At 32.6% G+C, this 22,950-nt stretch overlaps 2 protein-coding genes across 3 annotated transcripts in view; both read left to right on the top strand.

Moving 5' to 3' along the window:
- The window catches only part of ZNF385B (zinc finger protein 385B), a 588,375-nt gene that overhangs the window by 38,811 nt on the left and 526,614 nt on the right, over positions 1-22,950 (top strand). The gene's annotated exons all lie outside the window — the stretch shown is intronic.
- Positions 1-22,950, top strand: part of CWC22 (CWC22 spliceosome-associated protein) — a 64,212-nt gene that overhangs the window by 38,881 nt on the left and 2,381 nt on the right. For both annotated transcript variants that reach the window (XM_011944055.1, XM_011944056.1), the window contains exons 12-19: positions 4,444-4,548; positions 5,814-5,895; positions 11,029-11,089; positions 15,171-15,248; positions 15,834-15,986; positions 17,617-17,744; positions 19,269-19,370; positions 19,464-19,684. In XM_011944055.1, the coding sequence (XP_011799445.1) occupies positions 4,444-4,548; positions 5,814-5,895; positions 11,029-11,089; positions 15,171-15,248; positions 15,834-15,986; positions 17,617-17,744; positions 19,269-19,370; positions 19,464-19,684 (930 nt within the window). The remainder of the gene's footprint in view (positions 1-4,443; positions 4,549-5,813; positions 5,896-11,028; positions 11,090-15,170; positions 15,249-15,833; positions 15,987-17,616; positions 17,745-19,268; positions 19,371-19,463; positions 19,685-22,950) is intronic.

The following is a 22,950-nucleotide window of genomic DNA, read 5'->3' as shown; positions in this document are numbered from 1 at the left end:
ATCGTTGATACCCACCTAGTGAAATCTCTGCTCCTATAAAGTTATTCTCTTAGCTGTTTCCTTAGGCATTATTTTTTTCCTGGTACTTGCCCTTGATTTTTTACTTCATTCTGAATTACTGACCCCATTGTTCCTTTCCTCTTTCCCTTTAAACTATGCAACACTTACGTCTCACCCATCTTGAGAAATATTCGTTAGTAGTAGCCTTTATTTAGCTTCTGTACCACTTACAGTCTGTGCCACCCAGTTTAATATTCAATTAAGTGGTGTACTTTATTGTAAAGTGCTATACTTTATTGTTTCTTGAGGTCAGGTTGATATCCTTCTGGGAGGATGAATTATAGTATTGGTGCCTCTCTGATAAAATAAATTGATCATTTTCATTTGTATATCATTGGTATACTGTAAGCACTAACTTTGGACAGGTTTTGATTTGTAATTTGTCTTTGACATTACTAGCTGAGTGACCTGTAGCAAGTTACTTGTTTGATGGAAGACTAAGTGTTACCTTTCTATGGAAGGATATATAAAATACAGTGTTGTGTATTATCACAGACAATGATAGCTATTATTACTGTTACTATTTTCACATTCGTATTATTTTCCTCCTTAAAGCTAACACTCAGGCCTACTTACATAATAATTTTATGGGCTTATTTATCTTGAGTTGTAATTTTACTGGAGAAGTATTTATTGCTGTGGAAGCAATAAATATTTACCTTTGTGTTAAACCCCAAAAGTTTGTATTAAAAGCTCTCTGATTATAATAGAAATGTAGAGTCAGTTAGCTTTGCAAAATCTTTTATCAAGCTAACAGAGCACCATTGGGCAAAATATAATTTTAGTTTTTGTCATTTGTTTGCTTTTAACATAAAGACCAACTTTGTGTAGTCTCATATACAGAGAAAGCAGAGACCTAGAACTCTGTCTCTGTCTGCATTCCATTGTTCAGTAGTGCTTAGAAGTAGAAGGTTGAAAGTAAAAGTAAAAATGGGAGAAATCTTCCATTCCTATGCATTATCCTAAAAATCTGTTATAATAATAATAATGGGTTTCTCTTCTTAGATGCTGATTTCCTAGGAGCTTTTCACTGTAATCTGTCAGATTCTTTTTTTCTGTTATAATTTCATTTCCAAACACAGAACTCCATAGATCCATTTTGCCTTCTTTTCTTATGAACCTCTTTTCCTGCAGTCTCCCTGAAAGATGCCAAATTTTTTTTGTGAAATTCTTGTGTACACCTGATTTGATTTCTTTCTTTATTAAACTAGAGAATTCTCTATCCATTTCTTTAGCGTCTAGGCAATTGGCCAGTGCCTGGAAAGTAGTACATTATTTTATTATAGCAGTTCTTAAATTCTTTGGTCTCAGAATCCCTTTACACTCTTGAAAATTATTGACAACTCCAAAGAAATTCTTTTTATATCTATTGCTATTTACTATATTAGAGGTTAAAACAATATAAAAGAATATTTATTAAATTATTTCAAAATAATAGCAAACCTAGTATATGTTAACATAAATTACATATTTTTATGAAAATCATTATTTTACGGGCCGGGTGTGGTGGCTCACACCTGTAATTCCAGCACTTTGGGAGGCTGAGGTGGGCGGATCATGAGGTCAGGAGTTCGGGAGTAGCTTGATCAACATGGTGAAACCCTGTCTCTACTAAAAATATAAAAATTAGCTGGGTATGGTGGTGCATGCCTACAGTTCCAATTAGTCAGGAGGCTGAGGCAGGAGAATGGCTTGAACCCAGGAGGTGGAGGTTGCAGTGAGCCAAGATCACGCCACTGTACTCCAGCCTGCGACAGAGCAAGACTCCGTCTCAAAAAAAAAAAAAAATTGTTATTTTACAAAACAAATTTAGTGAGAATGATGTTTTATATATTTTGTATTATATATATATATTTTATAAAAATTTTTTATTTGTAAAGTTTACTGTCCGGCCTAATGGGAAGCAGCTGGACTCTCATATCTGTTTCTACATTCAATCTATTGCAGTAGGTTGTTTTAATTGAAGTACATGAAGAAAATCTAGCCCCAGATAAATATGTAATTAGAAAAAGGGAGCAGTATTTTAACAGCCTTTTCAGATAAATGCCAGTATTTAACAACTAGTAGTTTTAAGATTAATTGCGGTGTGAATTCTGAAACAATATCAATGAACTTTGATAGTGTTGCATTAGAATCCATTTATCTGTCACTTTAAATAAATCTTTTACTCATGCATGATTTTGTAATGTTTCATTAGTCATTTAGAAAATACTAATTCACTGAGTTATGCACATCTTTTAAATGTTAGCGTTAATGTTATCAAAATCAAATTAACATGTTGATATAATATCTAGATAGCACCTTTAATAATATTACCACCGCTCTCGTCCAAAAAATCTAAGTATTGGGGAGCTCTCAAGCTCGCAGAGATGGATATAGGTTTTTCAGAATTCTTGAAAGCCCTGATGTTATCATCGTCGTAGATATTGTTAGTTGTTTTCCCCAAAGTGACAGTCTCAGTTTGTTTGCATTTGAGAAATTGTTGGCCAAATATCTAACAACTGCAGTTAGTTGGCCATTTTTTTCAAGTAAAAATGAAAAAAATAGCTAATTCATCTTGCAAAGCAAACAGTCACACAAGTGGTTTTCCTTGACATAACTGTCACCATTGTATATCTGTCTTTAACAGAAGGGCTATATATATGAACTTTATATTTCATCACTCAGATAAGGAGAAAGGCCTATATTCAGGGCTGAGATTTGATAAAATTCATCAAGGACATTCTCAGATGAAACTGATTTTCTACTTCAAGAGGATGGCAGTAAAGAATACATTGATTACTAGTGAAGTTTGATGCCTTGGGTTACAGAAGTTTTAACCTCCATTGCTTTTGGATCATCATCACAGATATCAGCACAGTGAAAGGGCAGATACTGTCTTGGTATTATTATGAAAATAGTTTTGACCTCACAGACCACCTGACAGGTCTCAGTGATCCCCCATGGACTCCTAGACCATGCTTTGAAACCACTACTTTATTCAGTTAATGAAATCCAGTTGTCCTTGCCTAAGTGATTCTAGTAAGTAGAGTCTAAAGTGGAGAGATGAGAAAAGGATGATGTAAATGATTAGACAATTCATTTGACCTTCATTGTTTTATAAAACATTCTTCTAGAGCTGGCATAGAAAAAGGGCCCCAGCAGGAAGTGGGCACAGCTTTAGTAATTAGCACCTTCGACTGACCCAGGTGTACTTGTGTTTCAGATCTTAACAGCATTTGGGAAGACAGCAGGAGTGCCTGTCTTCCTACTATTGAATACTAAATAGTTTCTTGTTTTAAAAGTCTGTTGAAGCCATGTTACATAGTAATAAACTAGATACTTTAGATTATCTCTTGAATTCACATTTGTTCGAAATATTCTTGAGATTTATATGTCAGATAAGGGCAGAATGACTGCTCCTCACTTTTGTAAAGTGATTTGTTTCTCATAATGTGAAGTTCTCTGCTAACTTTCGTTATGTGTCTCCTGATTTATACTGCTTAGTTAAATATAAAGAAATTAGAATTTTTCTTAAAGTGAATTGATCCCAGAACTTTGTATTAAAAGCCCTCTGATTATAATAGAAATGCAAAAGTAAAGAGTTGGTCCAGTTTGCAAAATCTTTTATCAGGCTAACAGAGCACCATTGGGCAAAATATAATTTTAGTTTTTGTCATTTGTTTGCTTTTAACATAATGACTGGCCTTATGTAGTCTCATATACATCACTATTTTCATCCAGTTCTGAATATATCATTTGTATTTTTAAAAGTGATAATCTAATACATTGCTTGTCTTACCAGTTGTCTTAAAGGCTTTTAAACTTCTGTTTCTGTTTTATATATGAAAAGTCTTTGAATTTATTGTAATATTCAATTTAGTAGGTATATATTTTAATAAAAATCTCATTACTATTTATTTCAAGTGAACACTAAGTTATGCAATTATTTTCTCTCCCTTCTTTGTCTTTCCAAGTACATTCTTAGCCTAAATTCTTGTTTTCTGTATCTAGCCTTAACTTTTTATAATGGACTGTCTTCTTTCTGATGATGAAACAATATTTTGACTCCCATATGCTAGCTTCTATTCCTAATATTTTTCCAGTGCTCTTGTTCTTTTCAAAAACCTTCATCTACTTTTTCTTTGTTTTTCTCATCTCCTTGTTTCATGGGCACTTTTTATGTGGCAGAAAAGTGATACATACAGCTCTCTCTAGTCAAATCAGTTATAATGCTTTTTGACCACCTAGGCAATAACACAAGGCTTGGTGGTTATGTTTGTTGGCTAATAAACTGTTACACCACAGTGGATTTCAACGAACTGAGAATTATCTTCTTAGAATGAAATACATGTATATTACTTGCACATTGTTTTTTTCCCAAACTTACTTTATACTTTACAGAAATTCTTGATGAGGGAGACACTGACTCAAACACAGACCAAGATGCTGGGAGTAGTGAAGAGGATGAGGAAGAAGAAGAGGAAGAGGGAGAAGAAGATGAAGAAGGTAAACATGTAGCGTATTCAAATAATATTATAAGATACTCTAAAATTAATTCTAATGTAATCTTCTAAAACAATGGTTCTCAATCTTTGGGGAGAGCAAGGAGGGCTTCTGATGGCATCTAGTGGGTGAGGACTTAGGGCTGCTGTTCAATAGCCTACAAACCACAAGACTGCCCCCTGCAACAAGGTAAAATCTAGCCCAAAATGCCAGTGTTGCCAAGATTGAGAAACTGCTCAAAAAGTATTAAATTCTTTTTTTAACGTCAGCACAATTTTAATTTAGTATGTTATGCCTTTGATTGTATTCTAGGCAGTGAAAAACATGTTTTCATATTGAGTTCATGTGATTTATGTAGCCATGGCAGGAATGTGACAAATGAGAGTGACTGCATATTTGCTGTTCATTTTGGCAAAATAGAGTGAAGAGGCCAAAAGCTATATTTACACAGAAGTAGTATGTTCTTCCTCTTCAGCTTTGATTACATTATTTCACAGAAATAAGCTCAGAACTTTACTTTGGTTAAGGCACAGTTAATACATCAGAACATACATAAACTGGTCATTATTTACATGTATTGCATGTGTGAAGATATTAAAAGTATACATTTGCCTTTTAGGGTATAATAAATACTTCTGTCTTACAGTATAATTGTTCTTCTTTAACATATTTTGTAAAAATAAGTTTAATTTTTTCCAACTTTTTTTATTAAAATTCTATCCATGTACTACATTTTACTTTAGAATTTCCTTGTTTTATGTGGAAATACTGTTCAAATAAAAACTATTAAATATTTATAAGGAAAGTTTTCGTGCATTAAATAAGAGAAAATTTTAACAAATACACGTATTTATATTGGACTCACCCAGCCTGTTGTGATGATCCAGTGTTCTCTGAAACTGAATTTTTACCCATGATTTATATAGTGCGTCTAAACTATCAAGATATTGTTTATAACTCTAGAAATAATATTTTACCAAACAACAGCAAGAGTACAGCCTTTTATAGTGTCTAAATGAGCAGATAACAGAGAAACAAAAATAGTTTTCTTGGCTTGGTTCTGGACTTCTTTGAGCTAACATTGTGATATAGCAAAAAACTTGAAATAGTTACTTTGAATTCTATAAATACTAATTTACACAGTAAAAATAATTATTAAAATTGTATTGATTCTAAATAGATTTTTGAAGAAAATGCTATACAGAGATACATTTTAAATTCTTCACATTTATTTTTGCAGTTTTGTAATTTTGTTATGTTTCTTTCAGGACAAAAAGTGACTATTCATGACAAAACAGAAATTAACCTGGTCTCATTTCGTCGTACAATTTATCTTGCTATTCAGTCAAGGTAAGGCATCTTGTCTCAGTTCATCCTGTTTTTGTTTTTGATAAGGGATGGGTAAAGAGATCAGAGATTCATTTTAGGGTCTCATAATAGAAAACTGAACGCCATTTCAGCATTCGTAGACTGCCTACCTCTCTCCCCTATTCCATGCCCAAGCTCATGGTACCCTTCTGTTGGTTCTTTGCTTTATAGGCAAATTGTCTTTACTTAATTGGAAGGTCTAATTGTGTTATGTAATAAAATGGGTTTTTAGCTGTATCATTTCTTATAGTTAAGTGCCACTAATAAAAACCTGAAAATAATTCTGGTTTACAAGATAGCAGAGTACCTAATTGTATAATGAAAATTTAATATTTAACATTTTTAAAATTTGGTTTCTAGTTCTGATTCTAGGCAAAGAAGCACTGTTGCAAAGACTGTTGGACAGTGATTTGCTCTGCAGATGTAAATGAGTATGAACAGAAATAGGAATTAGACTTAGGAAGATTTTGAGGACTCTTTGAAGTAATGCTAAGTAAGAAGCAGTGTGATGTGATGTCGTGAAAACAAAACCTATTCCCTTTGAAGGCTGTGAATTTGGTTTTGAAGAGAAATAAACGAGCATGTTAAATCTTAGTACATCTGGTACTTTGTATGTGAATCAACCTATTGATGTAATGGGCACAGTGTTTACATTTTACACTGGAGGAGAAATGTTTCCTCAGTTTTGTTTCATTACTAGGTTTAGTATATTTCCATTTACTATGATGTAATAGCAATAATGATTCATAAGTAGGAGTCATCTGTTTTCAGTCTGAACATTTTTTGGCTTTAGGTTTATCTTCAAATAGAGGAATGTTAAACAGCAAAACATTGGTTGGGAATTTTTTTTGCTTTATCCTTTACCTATTTTCACATAAAAAGTATTAAATATTTTTTCATATAAACTTGAAGTGAAAGGTGAGAAATATTTTGTCAGAGGTAAATATTCTTGGGGTTTGACCTTTCATTTGTTTGTCTTTTTTTAGAAATCCAACAGTCATCAGTTGTGAGCAGCAGATTTACTGTGTTAAGTGTTACAGTTAACATTAACTTTGAAGAGTTACAGTGGAACTCTTTGAATAATTATTTAAAAGAAGCATAACCTTGATAATCTCTGAATCACACAAAAGACTTGAAAAATTAAAGCATTAAAAAACAAGTAATAGCCACTATAACATAGTGGTATCCGTGCTAGTAGCAGTAATTCCTGTCCTGTATGTTGATTTTCTCTGGAGATTTTTTGTTTTTTTTTTAAACATTATTAATTTTAATTAGCTAATTTATATTTATAATTGACATATAATAATGTTACATATTTATACCTTAAGGATGATTATACATTGTGTAATCAAATCAGGGTAATTACCATATCTATCTCTTTAAACATTCATCGTTTCTTTATGGTAACAACCTTCAAAATCTGGCTCTTTGTTATTTGCTATAGCCACCCTGCTATGTAATATAAATCGAGGGCTTATTGTTCATGCTATTTGACCCTTGTTTTTCATTACTGTGTTTCCTAAAGATGTAAATATGGACATATAATTATATACAGAATTGTTTGGTGCAAAAAAAATAAAAATGGAGACAGTCTTATTTTCTACCACAAATAATCAAAATGTCCAGTCTGCCACCACTGAAAATTACGTTAATAGAGAGTTGTTTTAAATGTGAACAAACAGTCTGATGTAATATTAAGTGGGATAAAAACTATATAACTATATAGAATTGTGCTTGTAGTATTTTCTTAGCTGTCAAAATAGGCAGATTCTAGAAATAATATGTTAATATATCAACAGTGATTATCTTAAGGAGAGGTTTATGTTTATTACATATCAGGCTAAAAAATCAGAAATAGGATGTAATCATCAAGCCAGGTGGCTATGAGGGTATCTTAAACAGTCCGCTTTTGAAAATCTTGTGAACGAAAACTAAGTTCTGGCAACTGAACTGTGTGGAAATTTTATTTTTTAAATTTGTTTTTGTTGACTAATCTCACCAGTAGTCTTCTTTCTGTTATGGCTCCTTAAATACCCTTTTTTATATGCATAAAACATTAAACTACACAATTGCCTTTGCTATTAAAAATAAAGCATTCCTGTTTGTTCTTGCTTTTAAACGATATTCCAGTCTGATTTTATTTTATTGAAGTTGTAACATCAGAGGGAGATGGACTACCATGGCCCCACCTGTTTAAAGTTTCTGATATTGGACACATCAACAAAACTGTGTAAACACAACTTGAAATCTGGCATCATGTAAAGAAGACAGTAATTCAGTAAATGTCTTCTTTTTTCTTTACCCTCTCCTCAATTGCTATTAATTTGTGTTAAACCTGAAACTCATTTGGTTTAGTAACCTAAGACGAGAACTAAAATACCAAGAAAATTTAATTCATTTAATATTTATAATTAGTACAACCTAAAAACCATCTTGGTGTAGGAGGTCATTAAATACTTTCAAAATAAAACGAGAACAAGAAAACAGACTGTCATATAGCTAACTTTCTCCCTGATACTTCACTTAGTAGATAAAAGGGAAGTAGTAACATTTCTTCATCAACTACTTGATTGTTTTTCAGAAATTTCAGGATTTTGTTGCAGTGCTAATTTCTTTTTCTTAAAAAGCTGGAAAAGAAAAAGTCACATCTGTTTTAAATGTTTTTGGTTTTGCTGATTATTAAAATGTATCAATTACTGTTTAGTATTTTAATCTTAATGTTAGATACTGTTTAATATTATCTGTTATATAATCTCTTTCCTGGTAGGTTTCTTTTTTATTTCATTGCCTTTTGCCATCCTGGATTATTACCCTGTTGTGCTTAGGAAACCCTATAAGTAATAGAAGCTGAGGAATACAGATGAACTGCAAAACTAAGTCCATAATCATTAATTAGTGATGATTTTATGGTATGTTACCAAAAGTAAGGGTGTGGGCATTCCACAGAAATGCAAATATAGTAGCATTATTTCTGAATCAATAAACAATTAACAAATTGAGTTTGCTAATTCTCTTTGAACTGTACTGATGATATTTTCAATTCTGTTCATATGAATAGTGGGTAAAAGCATATTTTTTAAAGTTATTTTATATTTATTATTTTTACATGTGGTATTTATAAAATGTGGATGCCCTGTGTTTTAAGATGAACCAAGCTAACTTGTAAAAGTAGAGATTAAGCGCTAACGTCATGCTGAGCTCCTGGAACGTCTTTCACCTCTTGGAATCAATATAGAAAAATATAAGAAATTGGTAATATCTAGTAAAAGTAGATAGAGTTATGATAGAATAATATATCATTTATTCTTCCACACTGAGATTTTAATGTAAGCAGGGAAACTTGACCTGTGCTTGCTCCTGCCTTAATTAGGACTTTTCCTGGCTTCTCTAAACATGTAATACACATTTTGAGAAATGACTTTTCAAATTAAGTATTAATTATAGCCTTATGAAATATTGGGTGAGAAAGTATAAATATTCTTCAAATTCTACTTCTGGGTCTATATGGCCAGGAGAAAGTTTCAAATACAAATACCTAAGTCTCATTTTTCTCATCTATAAAAATGAGAGTCAAATTAGATTGTCTCTAAATCCTTCTGAAATCCTATGTATAAACCTAAATCAGTATAGTATCCTATAGGTGTTTTTACCTCCAGTTGTTTCTAATTTAGGTATATATTTGTGAATAAGAATGTATTTCTTAAAAATTTTAGGTAGTTACAATTATTTTTTAAAATATTTACTTTTAAAAGCTTTTATTTCTTTGTCCTCATTGTTAACCATTCTACTTGTTTTATCTAAGCTTTTGAATAGAGTTGTTGATCATTTTCTTTCTTAGAGTTATTTAACAACTAAATGTAGAACAGAACAGCCAGATCTCTTGAAAACCTTGAGCATTGGGAAGCACTCTTTGAGATCTGGACCTGGTTACCCAGATTTAGAGTACTTAGATTTGTCCTGTAATATGGGATTATCAAGTCAGAATATTTAATAAATTCATTATGTACAGTTATTATCCTCCAGTGCTTGAAGGAGAAAGTATTGCTGACACTTAAGAATTTACTACCATCGTACTTGAGTGACCAGTTTGTAGTGGGAAAACATTTGATAAGCATTATATGATTGCAGAAATGAGAGAAACTTACACATCATGTGTTTTGTTTCTTAAAATGAAGAAAATCACATAGAATAGAAACCCTTTTATCTGATTAGTTATGGCTTGAAGTTGGTTGGTTTGAGAGAGTAATACAATTCATTGCATATGCCTCTTTTTTATTTTTATTTTTGCCTTTTTAAGATTGAGATTTTATTCACATGCTGTGATACTCACCCTTTTAAAGTGTACATTTACAGTCATCCGCTGTAACGACTTTTCAGTCAACAATAGACCACATAGGCAATGGTGGTCCCGTAAGATTATAATACCATATTTTTACTAAACCTTTTCTATGTTTAGGTGTGTTTAGATACATAAATACTTACCATTGTGTTAACAGTTGCCTACAGTATTCAGAAGTACAGTAACGAGCTGAACAGGATGTAGCTTAGGGGCAACAGCCATAGCATATAGCCTAGATATATTAGGTTGTACCATCTAGATTTGTGTAAATACATTCTATGATGTTTGCACATGAAAAAATTTCCTAAGTATGCATTTCTCAGTAGATAACCATGTCATTAAGTGATGCATGACTGCAAGTGGTTTTATTATATTCACAAAGTTGTACAACCATCATCGTTGTCTAATTCCAGAACATTTTTATTACTTTAAACTAAACCCTGAGCCTATTAGCAGTCACTTTCTACTCATTTAATTTACTTTCTGTGTCCATAGATTTGTCACTTCTGAACATTTTGTATAAATGGAATCATACTATATGTAGTCTTTTGTGTTGGGATTCTTTCACTTAGCATAATTCAAGGATTCATCCATGTTGTATGTATTGGCACTTCATTCTCTGTAGAGTTAAGAGCTATATTTTCCTTATATATGCAGTACAACAATATGAAATTACAGTAAAAAAAGATGATTTAAAACTGTTATTAAAGTAAGATGTATGTAAGAGTGTACAGTCTATGTTGCAAGCTTTTAACCTATTGTGATCATTTCTATAGTTTAGATTTTGAAGAATGTGCTCACAAATTGCTGAAAATGGAGTTTCCTGAAAGCCAAACAGTATGTTAATACTTTTTCTATTAGGAAATGCATATATTGGTTTTAAAAATGTTTAAGGCTGTTAATGGGTAAGTTTTGTGGATTGAAGCAATACCTCAGTACCAAATATTTATTTTTTAATGTAGGTTTTATATCACTTTAAGATAACACAAAGCTTAGGGTGTTTCAGATATATTGCTCACTCTAGGGAATTAAATTTTCTACTCAAATGGGATACGGTAAAAAGAGAGTCTCTGAAACACTGCACTTTACGTAGAATTTCTGAGTTGCCTATAAATCAAATTTTGACTTAAATATAGTAGGAAATTTGTTCTTTAATGGATTATGTGGTCCATCTTCTGGATGCACTGCAGGGGTATCCAATATTTTGGTTTCTCTGGGCTACATTGGAAGAAAAATTGTCTTGGGCCACACATAAAATACACTAACACTAAAAATAGCTGATAAGCTAAAAAAAAATTGCAAAAAAATAACATAATGTTTTAAGAAAGTTTATGAATTTGTGTTGGGCCTCATTCAAAGCTGTCCTGGACTGCATGCAGCCTGTTGGCCACAGGTTGGACAAGCTTGCGACTAATGCATTCTTTGTGGTAGAAATGGTAAAGATCACAGCACATACTACATTGCTCTAGTTGGATATAGAAGAATTTATATAATTTTTTCTTTTTTTTTTTTTTTTGAGCCAGAGTCTCCCTCTGTCACCCAGGCTAGAGTGCAGTGGCATGATCCCAGCCCACTGCAACCTCTGCATCCCAGGTTCAAGCAATTCTCCTGCCTCGACCTCCCTAGTAGCTGGGATTATAGGCACCCTCTACCACACCCGGCTAGTTTTTGTATTTTTAATAGAGCTGGTATGGTGTTTCACCATGTTGGCCAGGCTGGTCTCAAACTCCTGACCTCAGGTGATCCGCCCACCTCGGCCTCCCAAGCAGTGGGATTACAGGCATGAGCCACCACTCCCAGCCTTCATTCATTAATTCCTTTAATGAAAATTTATTCAGCAGATACTATATGTCAAGTCACACCACAAGATAGCTCCATCTTGGCCCCATGGGACTCACTGTCTTACAGCTTGGTATACTTCACTTTTCAAAGTATCAGAATCCTAATGCCAAGGATAATGAAGATCAGATTAAGTAGATAAAGTTGCTCTTTCTTCTGTTTTTTTTTTCTCTAATGTGTATTATATATATTGCTTCCTTCCCATCTAGATATTACGTCCTTAGAAACTGAGCCAAAGTTTTTGTGATTGTATTTTTCTCACTTTGCTTTACATGTGGTAAACAGGGCACAGATGCCAGAGTGAATGTATCAGCTCTGATGGGCTGTTCAGTTTCTAGTTCTTCTAGGTCTTCTTGATTATCTGAGCTAAGTTACTGTTAGATAAAATTCTTTGTCTTAAGCCTTTAAAAATGTTTATGTGTTACAGAAGTCGGCAGCCTGTGGTGGAGGCCTGCTGCCTGTTTTTATGAATAAAGTGTTACTGGAATATAGAAAGATTCATTCATTGATATATTGTCAATGGCTGTTTTCACAGCACAGCCACAGAATAAGTAGTTTTGACAGAGACCATGTAGACTCTAAAGCCTAAAATATTTATTATCTGGCCTTTTACAGAAAAAGTTTACCAGTCTTTATTCTAGAACATACATTAATTATTGAAATATAGTGATATGGAATTTTTAGAAAAAATTATCTTTTTAAATGTAAAAGATTCCTTTTTTTCCCTTTCAAAGTTTTGTTATTGGTATATTAGTAATAGTGTGCTTGTTTGTATGCTGGCCTCACTTGATATGCCATTGCTGGAAGGAAATAAATTAATACATTAAAACCTTTACAATTATAATTGTCACTGAAATTACTGTATGATCTTGTCATGTTATTTGAGGAAGATAATTAAGCCATTATAAATTGTATTAATATTAATCGAGAAGATAGTTATTCCAGAAATAACCTCAGTGTATTTTGATAATGTTTGGAAAAGCATCTTAGTGCTTTTATTTTCATGCACTCAAAAGACTCCTAAAATTGCTGTAACACTTAATTAAAATGTTAAAATATTTAATTATTATAAGCTAGAGGGAATAACTCATAATTGCATTTAGTCTAGGGAAGAAGGTAATTTGTTTTGCAAGTAGTGCATAGCAGTGCTATCAGCATATTATCATGCTCTGTTGCTTAAAACCTGATTAACTGTTATATTACAAAATATGATGTTGGTAAAAAAAAAAGTTGAAAGTGAATTTTCATATATGAAGTTACCATAATTTGGTAGAATTTAGAAAAACCTTATTTTTTTAGTTTTTTGTACTGTATGAAATTTTGATAAAGTATGTACAGCTTTTCAGAACTTACACATTTATAAACATTTAGTTGCGATAACTTGAGACTTATCTTTATTTTTATATATATTTTATATTTTCATATATAATATATATTTAATATATATGATATAATTATATATAATATAATATTTTTATATAATATAATACATATTTTAAAATATTTTTTTACATATATATATATAGCATAATATAATGGCATCTGAAAGTAGCCAGCTCTATGTTGTAAAGTGAGGCCTTTCAGCTTTGAGTGTAAGTATCAGTATCTAAAGCGGTGCTGTCCAATACAACTTCCTGTACTGATGGAAGTATTTATGTTCTGCACTTTCTAGTACAGTAGCCACTAGTCACATGTGGCTTTTGAGTACTTGAAATATGACTAATAATGTGGCTGAAGAACTAAAATTTTAATTTTATGTATAATTTAACATAATTTGAATTTAAATAGCCATTAGCCATAATGGCTAGCGGCTACCATGTTGGACAGCACAATTCTAGAGTATCTGTTCTGTGCTTCTCCAAGATTCCCTTCCTACTTCTTGCCCTAAGTCCTCCTCTGGAGTCTCTGACACGTCCTGTTAACATAGATATATGCAGTAAATACTTAATGATATAATTTTTAAAAATATTTACTATTTTTACTTAGGTTGTATCCTGTGTTAGTAAATAAGACAAAATGTCAAAATTGTTAATTGAAAATATAAAGGTCAAAATTAAAAAGCAACACGTTTTTATAGGCTTGCTTTCTGTTTGTATAAAGCAAGTATATTACAGTTACTCTATTTGGAAAATTGTTTTAAGTTTCTGATAAATCTTTATAGAAAAGAGATTACACTAATCAGATGAATTCATACCTTTTTTCATTTTGTCTCTTCACCTTATGTTGCTGAGTTTTTTCATCTATGACATTGCTATAATCAATACATATTTCATTTGAATTATTTCAGGAATTAATATATTAATTTAAAAACTAATTTGTTAATTAGAAATCATCTGTGTTGATAGTATTTCTTTACTGGGGATTTATCCATTAGTTTAACAGAATTTTCAGAGAGGTTTACATGGCACCTGAATAGCTAATTGGAACAATATACTAGTAGGTATGGAGTGATTCCATTTATTCATATAGATCCATATAGATAGGTCTATGTGAATAACATTTATTTTGAGGTGAGAAAATTCATCCACAGAGGTGTTTTTTGATGTTTCTTTATCAACCAAAGGGTCGTTTATGTTAAGGTTGAAGTTGTACCCACTTATGCCTCTGTAAAGACTAATAATGGTCTGCCTTTTCCATACTGAATATATTCCTTAGCAATTGAGTTTATATCCTTGGGACATATGTAACTGAATTGTTAAATGTTGTGTTGGTGAGTCTATATTTAAAAGAATTCTGCATAGAATCCTTTAAGAATGCAGTGTATTATATCTCTCCCTTATATGTCTGTTTCCTATACTAGGTTTTCTTGATATGGTTCATACTTATCATGAATTTAGAATTTTATAATTAATATAATTAGCATAATGACTGTGGAAGCATAAATGACTGTCAGCCGGACCCAAGGCTTTAAAAAATTATGAGTTTAACATAGATTGAGGTTTTTATTTTATTTGCAAAGTTTTTGAAGTGTTTTAAACCCTTATTTAAAGATGCAGGCAGTCACTATCGTACTAGTAAATTATGTAGTATTTAGTCTCTTTGTGTTTTGAATCATTAATGTATTTTTTTTCCCAAATAGAAAGAACTCTGCAACATGATACTTGATTGCTGTGCCCAACAGAGGACATATGAAAAATTTTTTGGCTTATTAGCTGGGGTAAGTTCCAGCATCTACTAAGGGAATTCTTAAAACAAGTATTGTAAATTAATTATTTCTGCTTTATAATCTGGCCTCATATAACAACATATTACCATTTTTGCTAAAAGCAAATTATTCTCTCCTTCCTCAGGTTTCCCACTGTCTTCACCTTCCTCTTTTTCTACTTCATTTTTGCAGTGCTTTAACTTTGCATACCAGAACTTTTTGGAATTTTCCATGCTTTGTAACAATTTCCCAATAGAGAACAATTAAATGCTGTCTTTTCAAAATCTCAAAACAGTTTTTAAAGTCAAGTACATGTTCAGGCAGCACAATTAAAGCATGACCTACAATATTTCTTTAAGCTCTACCCACATGTGATCAACTATATGTGATTTTGTTTTAACATGTAAATCTCAGGTAATTAGAAACCATATATATTAACTTCTTTTTTGAGCATCAAATGGCACAAAAGGATTTAGTGATATATGCTCTTTGAAAATATAAAACGTATTAAGTTTTGATTCAGTAAATTTAGGATTTAATATGCTCATAATTGTATTAACATTCAATTTTTAATGGTACTGATTTTTCATTTATTAGCGATTTTGCATGCTGAAGAAAGAGTACATGGAATCCTTTGAAAGTATATTCAAAGAACAGTATGATACCATCCATCGCTTGGAAACAAACAAATTGAGAAATGTTGCTAAGATGTTTGCTCACCTTTTATACACCGATTCACTTCCATGGAGTGTAAGTACATGGGTCAATATTTATACTTCCTTCCTAATTCCCTATTATTCTCAAATAGATTTTGGTATAAGCTAGCTATATTTATCCTATTATAAAATGTGCTTTAAAATGAAATGTGTAGAACTGCTGTCTTTGAGATTATCTTCATGTAATAAGGAATCAGAAAGCTAGGTAAGTAATATACGAGAAATACTGTCTTTGTATTATATTAACCGTCCAAACATGCCAGTGTTTCAATATGATGGCTAGGAGTGTCTTCAGGAAAACTATTGCAGATTTTCGTGTGCTCTGTGTACACACACGTGCATGCACACTCACATCCACATATACCACTATTTTGGTGTAAATGTGTCTCTGAATTACGCTCCCTTGATTCCTGAGGGAATAACTCTCCATGGATCCTCTTGTTGGGTTTAAGGAAAATGATTGTCCTAGAAGGATATGTTCTTTTTAGCAGACATTGAAGTTGGGTAAGCTATAGAGAGGATATCCTATAGTCATAGAAGAAAGAAAGATACATTCTTGATGGGGAAATGTGCACTGGATTGAAATTTAAAATGCTTTCATTAAGTTGGCATTTATTTTACAGCTGTTATTCAACCACTGTTAGTTAGCCACCACTTATATACTGTCATTGAGAGAGGTACTGGGTATTCATAGTGAATTATACATGGCCCCTCCTTTCAAGAGGGTTACTGTGTAAGATCAGAAGTAAGATATGCCCATAGCAATGATACAAAATAAAAAGGCTTAGATTCTAAGAAAAGCAAAATTGCTAAAGGAATAGAAGGAAAGAAAGAGAAGAGAAGAGGAGAGGAGAAATTACATCCAGGAGGCAGTAGGAAAGAACAGGATTATCTTGTAGAATGCTATCCTACTAATGGTAGAATGCCATCGTACTAATGGTAGAATGAAGCAATATCTCAAACTTACAAAAATTGGTTAGATTTTTATAGTACTTTAAGTACCAAGTATGTCCAGCTGCATTAATAGGCATTTGTAATCTAATCTAGGAGACTAATTATAATAATTTTTGACTTCTTTTTTCCCCTCTTTGAGAAAATGAAATGAGAATTTTAAACAATTAACTAATGGGCCCCCCGAACACATAACCCATAAAAACTGGAGGTTACTTTTATTTTTATTTGCCCTAAAAATATTTCTTTAGGCATTTCAGTTTTTAAGCCACAGTCTTAATATTCAGAATAAACCATCATACTTTGTCTTTTTCTAAATCATATATTATGTGTGGTAAACAAAATGTAGTCTAATGTGCTAAGTGGCATTTTGCCCCGAACCCTCATATACACCACATTTTGATGAGTAAGGTATAGGAGCTAGTAATCTTTACCATTATATGCTCAAGAGAGGATATCTTCCCTGCTATAAAAAGCACATTACTCAAAACAGAGAATGAAATCTATTTCTGTAGCATCTTAACATTTTGAAAGTTAGTATAGAGAAGTTTTAAACTTTGTATCAGCATAAGGGGAGATATTCAGAGAGAACTCTGGTTGAAGATGCGAATAAATAGTAATTTTGAGAAACACTTAAACCTACAAATATTGGTCACTCTGTCCTGTCTTTTATAAATTTAAATATACTTGTCTTTTTAAACTTTAATTTTCAGGTTCTTGAATGTATAAAACTGAGTGAAGAAACCACTACATCATCCAGTAGAATTTTTGTCAAAATATTTTTCCAGGAACTGTGTGAATACATGGGTCTTCCTAAACTTAATGCAAGATTAAAGGATGAGTAAGTTTGCCATTAAGCACTTTGTATTCTTACTGACCTCTGGTTTTCTCCCATTGTAGCAGACATAAGCGCATCCAAGATTATAAAAACAAGTACTAAGCCCCCTAGGACTTTATTCATCCATTAATCACTATGAATCTCATGTTACGTCTCACAGGACAACGTGCAACTTTTAGTGGTGGTTTTTAGTTTAAATGGAGTTCAAATTAATGCCCTTTTAAATTTTCTTAGAAAATACAGAATTATTTTTGTATGCTCACTAGAATTCTCCAGTGATATTTATAATTTTATTTTCTTTTTACCCTAATTTTAAGCCTTAGAATGATAACTAATATTATCAGTGGACAATTTTGAATATATATTTCTTCTATTAATAATTTTTCAAGTCTATTACATGGAACTAGAGCCTTATTTCAGGACTATTAGGTAATCCTCTCTCACCTTTCTTATTTCCTATTTATTCAGATTGCCACTTAGATTGACTTCTACTCCATTGACACTACTGAAATCATCTTTTCAGATTTCTCAGTGACCACCTGCCATATTCAGTTGTCTTTCTCAGGCTGCATGCCTCTTTACTTCTCTGCCTCACTTATGCAGTTGACCACCTGCTCACTGTGGCTCCACACTTTCTTCTCACTTCCTCTCTCAGTCTCCTCCTCAGCCTGCCTCTTCAGTGTTCCTGAGTTCCACACACTGTCTCTGGACTATTTCATCCACTTCTCTTGGCTTCATATACTTACTTATTTGGTCCTTGTCTACTTGACCAGGTTCATCTTCTGTCTCTTCAGCAAGCTGTACTCGAGCCACACCAACATTGCCAAGTTTGTGAAACACATCTAGCTCTTTCATGCTTGCTTACCTCGGTTTCCACTGTTGGCATTTCCCCGTCTTATTGATCTATCTGGCAAGCTCTTAATCATTCTTTTTATATTTTACCTTTTTCTATGGAAAGTTTTTTCTGACTCCACTGAGTAGTTATTCAGTGTGTTGCTGAAAACCAAATGTCCAAAACCATCTTGTTTTGTTAGTGTCTTTCTGTTGTCTCAGTCCATAGATATTGTAATTATATGGTCTTCATCCTTGATTTCTCCCTTTTGTTGACTACTTTCACCTCTCCCCCAGTCTGCACAGTTCTACAGATGTGTGTGTATGTGTACATACAACAGAGGAGGTTTTTAACATTTTTTGTACATACACTTTATATACATATGTGTGTGTGTATATATGTACTGTATATTCATACGTGTATATATGTGTATATATTTTTCTTTGTGTGTGTAAAAAAGGTTTTTTAAAAATCTCCTACATTGTATAATGATGGAAATCAAGTTCGGTACATTATTACTTGACCCTACTCATTTCATTTAGATAGCACGTAGCCTAACCTAATAAGTGACATCAACTAGTTACTTAGTTGTATTTCCTTTAGTAATTTAATATATCAAAAATCTGAAAAATGACTAAGGATTTTGCTTTTTTATCTTTAAGCAATCTGTTCTCTTTTATTTTTTTCTTTTTTAGAACTCTACAGCCATTCTTTGAAGGATTATTACCCCGAGATAATCCAAGAAACACTCGGTTTGCCATCAACTTCTTTACTTCTATAGGTCTTGGAGGTTTAACGTAAGGATTGTTCTCAGAATTTTATTTTCAGATTATAAAATTATCTCATAATTGTCTTTGAAATAGAATCTAACAGATTATATTTTAAATTAGGGATGAACTGCGTGAACATCTCAAAAATACACCAAAAGTCATCGTGGCACAGAAACCAGATGTTGAGCAAAATAAATCCTCCCCATCCTCTTCCTCTTCAGCGTCCGCCTCTTCAGAGTCTGACTCATCAAACTCTGATTCTGACAGCAGTGATAGCAGTTCAGAGTCTTCCAGTGAAGAGAGCGACTCTTCATCTATCAGTAGTCATAGCTCTGCCTCAGGTATTGAAACTCATTTGTAATTTGGCTTGCTCTTTTCTAATAAATACATTGCTGATATTTATAAAGGAAGAAAATAATTTAATTGCTTATTTGTTTTAGAGATCAGTTGTTTAAAAGCCACAATTAATATAAATGGTCCCATCTATCATTGTTGCAGTCTGTAGTACGACATTTATAATGCTGGGATTACCTTTTGCAATCCTCCTAATAGAAATGAAAGTATTTCATTGGCAAATACTTACCTGAGTGATGACTGATATGAAACATCCATTCATAATGTTTGTAATCTAGTTTATAGGAGCTATCCTGATGTTTTTATTTTAAATAAATGTTAGTGTTTTACTTTTAATATTAAAGCTTTCTGTTTGTAATTGACATATACATTCAGTGTGGATCTCAGATACTATATGAATTTTTATAGAGGGAACACATCTGCAGAGCTAGCACACAGATGAAGATATACCGGTACCCCAGAAGTTCTCTGCATTTCCTCTCCCAGTTACTACTCCTTCCATCCTCATGGCAGCTACTATTCTGATTTGTAATTTCATAAATTAATTTTGCCTGTTGTTACCTTTAGCATTATGTATTATAGACTCCTTTTTTATGTCTGGCTTTTTTTTTTTTACCATTATGTTTGTGAGATTTAGGTGCATTACTGCATTTAGTTATAGTTAATTCATTCATATTGCTGTGTAGTTTTCTACTATATGAATATACCACAATATATATTTATCATTTTTACTCAACAGACTTTAGATTTACAAGTGTTATTTCCATGTATGTTCTTGTACATATCTTTTGATGACCTTATTTATTTATTCACATTTCTACTGAGTATGTACTTATAGGTGGAGTCACTGTGTCATAAAATGTGCATATATTTAGCGTTAGTGAATACTGTCAGTTTTCCAACTGGCTATTCCAATTTACACTCCCACCGGCCATGTTTCAGTAGCTCCTATCCTCATTAGTACTTCACATTGACCATCTTTTTCATTTCAGCCATTCTGGTGGATGTGTGATGGTACTGCATTGTTTTAGTTTTAATTTGCAATTCAACTAATGAAGTGTTTAACTTCCTTAGTTTTTATACATTATTGGCCATTTGGATTTTTGTTGTCAAGTGACGGCTCAAGTATTTTACCAATTTTTTTTTAATTAAGTTATTTTTTCTGTTGATTTATAGGTTTTCTTTATGTATTCTAGATATGATATCTTTTGCACATATATGTATTGCAAGTAACCAGTCCCATTCTTGTCTGCCTGGCCCTGCAGGGCTACCAGAGCTCTAGTGTCTTTCTGTCCCTCAGTAGCATCCCTGAATCGGCAGATGCTCTCAGGGAGAAAGTGGCTGTAGAACATCGCTTACTTCTCAATGTTTCGGCCTCCTCTTGCATCTTGGCCCCTCTAGTCCTTGTTTTTCCACTAGCTCTCTAATGCCTTTATGTTTTTTACTTTGTAACTGTAACCTTTTATTTTGAACTAATTTTGGACTTAGAAAAAGTTGCAAAAACAGTACAGAGAATTTCCATATACTCTTCATCCAACTTCCCCTAATGGTAGCATCTTACATAACCCTGGTTCATTTATCAAACTAGGAAATTAACATTGGAACAGCATTATTGACTAGACTACAGATATGATTTGAAAAGCAGTTTTTCCACTAATGTCCTTTTCCTTATTTCAGGATTCTGCTTACGTTTAATTGTATTTTCAGTTTTCTGTATTCTATGATAGTTCCTCTTGGACTTTCCTTATTCTTAATAGCCTTAACACTTTTGAAGTCCTCTGGTCACTTATTTTGTAACCCGTCCCTCAGTGCGGAGTTTCGTCTAATGTTTTCTCATTATTAGAATGAGATTAGACATTTTTGGCAAGCATACACTAGAAACAATATGTTGTTCTTAGTGCATCTTATCAGCAGGTTCATAATTTTATTTTGGGTGGCAACCTTGATCACTTGAGTAAGGTGGTGTTCACTGGATGTCTTCAGGAAAACTATTTTTCTCTGTGAAAATATCTTGTAGGGAGATGACTTGATACTATGGAAATCTCTTTTTCCTCCAGCTTTTACTCACCAATTTTAACATCCATCTTTGGATCTTGTCTGCAACACTTATTTTTACTATGGTATTTTCCTAATGGTGATTTTTTATTTGTCTGTTTTCTTCTACATCTAGTAATTGAATTTCTTCTGTAAGAAAGCATTGTCCCTCTTCCCTCATTTATTTATTTAGTCAGCTGTGTATATCAATATAGACTCATGGCTATTTATCTTATCCTGTGAGTTAAAGTCCAATACTGTCATTTATTTTGTTCAAATCATCTTAGCTTTGGCAATTAGGAGTTCCTTCAACTTGATTTTTGGGTGCTTTTCAATGTTTTTCAATGGAACATTTTAAAATTGTATCTGGCATTTCTAGTTATTTTCAGCAGGTGCACGGGTTTGCCACAGTCTTCTCTATCCTACCTGGAAGTGGAAATGCTGTGTAGTAAAAGATGTTTTCAAAGTTCGATCTGGTTCACAGTTTCTGAAAAGATCTCTGTTGTTTTACCCAAGGTCAGCTCTACTTTCTTTCATTGCAGTATCTTGGTCCAAATAAGGGATTGTCTGCTTATCCTACGTGCATGTCATTTCTCATTTTGTTTTGTTTGGCTGCAGTATTTCATCAAATGTGGCATCAATACTTTCCTCTGTAGCCTGAAGTTGAAAGGCTAGTCTTTACACCTTTGTTCCATGGCTTGTTATGTTTCACAGTGTTTTACATACTGTGTGACATCCAGAATTGTGGGGCTGTTTTTATATTATCAGAGAAAGATTGTTTGCTTACAGGAACTTTTATTCTTGAATTGAAGTATACAAACATTGTTCATTTAACATTCACTATTTTATATTCTACAGAATTTGTTATTTCATGGTATCCATTTTGAGAACAGATGATAACACAGCATGAATTGCTGCAATAAGGAAGCTTGCTGATTCAAAATTAATTTGCCTTCTCATACAATTTCAGTAGAGAACTTTGTTTTATTAATAAAATATTAAATAGCATAAAAGCAGTATGAACTGCCCCAAAATTGGGAAACTGTAATGCAAACATAGCAAATGGAGAAGAGATTGCCTGTTGTGATATGACTGGGTTTTAATATCAGTAAAGCCTGACAGTGGTGTACAGTAGAATCAGGGGGACATTGGTTTAGCACAGAGCCAGATGGTTTCTGCTTGGGTAGCGGCAACTCAGCTGAGCTGTTTGATAGGAACC

Source organism: Colobus angolensis, unplaced genomic scaffold (genome assembly GCF_000951035.1).
Source record: "Colobus angolensis palliatus isolate OR3802 unplaced genomic scaffold, Cang.pa_1.0 Scaffold224, whole genome shotgun sequence".
Lineage (NCBI taxonomy): Eukaryota > Metazoa > Chordata > Mammalia > Primates > Cercopithecidae > Colobus > Colobus angolensis.
Note: the sequence above shows the minus strand (reverse complement) of the source record. Positions and strands in the feature narration are given on the sequence as shown.